Raw genomic sequence first — 2,373 nt, 5'->3', positions numbered from 1 at the left:
GCTATTGTCGTTTTATATACATGTAGTTATTCAATTAGCTGCCTTATAGCTCCACTTTTAGGTAAATTATTGACATCATCATTCAGCGATGCGAACCTCTTCTTCTACTTCTTCTTCGTCTTTGCTGGGTACCAAGTTCTGGAGGGGAGATCAGATCAATTCTTATTCTGACATTTACATACATGTAGGAGCTAAATGAATAGAGAGAAGCAACTGTGACATTTCCATCATTCTTTTACAATTAATTCTATCACAGGAAATATCTTACTAAAGTACCAATCATTTCACAAGAATTATCTTACTGGTGTACCAATCAACCATCACTGAGGATAATGCATATCATATATCGTATACAGTTCCACGAAGATTAAAAAAGATATACCACTAAAAGAGACAATCATAAGTTATGATTACTTACGCTTCCTTTTTGCTTCCTTAACCAACAATGGCAGCTGCCAGCCACGATCCCAGCGATCAGAACAACCCCAAGGGCCAGGCCGATAGCAATGCCAGCCTTCGCCCAGTTACTGATGGAAGTATTGATATTAATGAACCGAGCTGAAATCAAAATAAATATATAAATGATGTGTCAGTATATTGTAAATCTTCTTATCTTTCTGGTTTTTTTTACCTCTATTACCAGCACACGCCATATATTCATTATGTAATGCTAGTCTTCATGGAGTTCATGTCTACTACGTCTATCTAGAAACATAAATATATATATACAGTTACAGATTAACTCTTCCTCAAGGTTAATCTAATGACATATAATTAAATCTATTAATTAATAAGCAAATTCTGACAATAATAACTAATCATAAGATAGACAATTTATAGTATGTAGTATCATCTGTATTGATGGAGACATCATACGAAAGCACAATTGATTTCGGGTTGTGAAAATTCATGAGGATAAATTGACAAAGACAGTAACACAGATGCCCTAGCAAAATGAAAATAGATAACCCTGACAGTTGATTGGCTATGTTGACACTTACGTGTGCTCTGTTGCGTAGCATTGACCATAGTAACCCTCGTAGTAGAGTTTGTTACTGAATTTGGCGATGTCGTGTTCTGAGCTGTAGTAATGTAACGTTATGGGAAGAGAAAAGAACAAAATATTTACATGCACATATGTATTTCGTATTCAAAAGCATAGGCTGAAAAATTAAAAAAAAAAACATTAATAATAGATAAGCCATCCACGGTAACTAGCAACAAAATGTACATACAATGTATGTACATACAATGATCAATATTGTACGACCTACAATGTAAGGAAAAACACTCACCTGAACACTGCAGTACCAGCAACAAGATGAAATGTACGCTGATAGTGATCTTGGTTAGCAGCATTTTACACATTACAGTTGTGATCATTCTTGTAGTCTAGAAATGAAAATATTCGTAAAGTTGCAGACAACCTGAATGAAATAATGAAGTCTAAATGGTTCAGCTCAAGTCAAAAAAATTCCCTATGGACGTTTGTATTCTATGTTGTGCTTGACCTATCTGTTTGTTTTCCTGAATACAACGCCCACATGAATAGCATTTCGACACACCAAGTGCATAACATTATACAAATATCGAGCCTTATATTATAGTAAGTCTGCTGTACAATTCATCAGATGTGACTATCTATATACAGAAGGGCATAACGTTACATGTATACAAAATATACGTTGTTTCAAGAGAACTATCGAACATTATCATGCATTTATAACTTTGGTACTCATGTGAAGGTATTTGACTGATGAGAGGAAAACTAGTACATCATAACCATTACTATAAGGCCGGTAACAAAGTAATAAGGAAACACACACACCTACACAATCGGAATGTACTGCTTCCAATGTTGTTGACTCTTCTGTTGCAGTAGTCTTTCACGCGACCTTTGACCCGACTTTGCAAATCTTGCTCAACCTGCTTTACCAGGTAACCCTTATCGTAAATGTCTGAATAACTTCATCCGTAAAAAAATCCCCACTCCTCTTATGAAGTAAGATTCTTATCTGCCAGGTAGATGATAATAATTTGGACGATAGAACACACCTGGCGTGGAATAATGTTATCAATAGTCCGATTTAAACAATGGTTATAGAACCATTTAAAACCAAAGCACAGAATGTAACGTTAATGACATATTTTAAATTGCACAGCAATATCATATAGATTTCGCAATATGTTGTGATTCACTGGGCATGAAGTATTTGTAACTATGTCCTGTAAGTGTGTAAGGCCTTCTACACAGTAAGGATGGTAATGGTAGACTACGTTATTAAACAAAAGACTAGCCCATGTAAACAATGGCACCCGCTGGGTACATACTCTCTGTCAACATCCGTGTCAAAGGACAAGGTCGCGGTGTGG

At 35.7% G+C, this 2,373-nt stretch overlaps 1 protein-coding gene across 1 annotated transcript; it reads right to left on the bottom strand.

Moving 5' to 3' along the window:
• Positions 1–20: 20 nt before the first annotated feature.
• Positions 21–1,921, bottom strand: LOC118418710. Its single transcript, XM_035824774.1, has 5 exons — positions 1,829–1,921; positions 1,296–1,392; positions 1,002–1,082; positions 419–558; positions 21–138 (listed from the first exon to the last, which is right to left on the bottom strand). Exons 2-5 carry the CDS (start codon positions 1,381–1,383, stop codon positions 79–81), a joined length of 369 nt encoding a protein of 122 aa, XP_035680667.1. The 5' UTR covers positions 1,384–1,392; positions 1,829–1,921; the 3' UTR covers positions 21–78.
• Positions 1,922–2,373: the final 452 nt, after the last annotated feature.

This window comes from Branchiostoma floridae, chromosome 6 (assembly GCF_000003815.2).
Source record: "Branchiostoma floridae strain S238N-H82 chromosome 6, Bfl_VNyyK, whole genome shotgun sequence".
Taxonomy (NCBI): domain Eukaryota; kingdom Metazoa; phylum Chordata; class Leptocardii; order Amphioxiformes; family Branchiostomatidae; genus Branchiostoma; species Branchiostoma floridae.
The sequence above is the reverse complement of the archived record's forward strand: the minus strand, read 5'-3'. Positions and strand labels throughout refer to the sequence as shown.

Excerpts from the sequence above, each read along its gene's own strand:
- LOC118418710 (XM_035824774.1), bottom strand. The coding sequence starts at position 1,383 with ATGATCACAACTGTAATGTGTAAAATGCTGCTAACCAAGATCACTATC. Across the intron at positions 559-1,001 it reads TGCTACGCAACAGAGCACAC|CTCGGTTCATTAATATCAAT; the intron begins GTAAGTGTCAAC and ends TTTTGATTTCAG. Across the intron at positions 139-418 it reads TAAGGAAGCAAAAAGGAAGC|AACTTGGTACCCAGCAAAGA; the intron begins GTAAGTAATCAT and ends TCTCCCCTCCAG.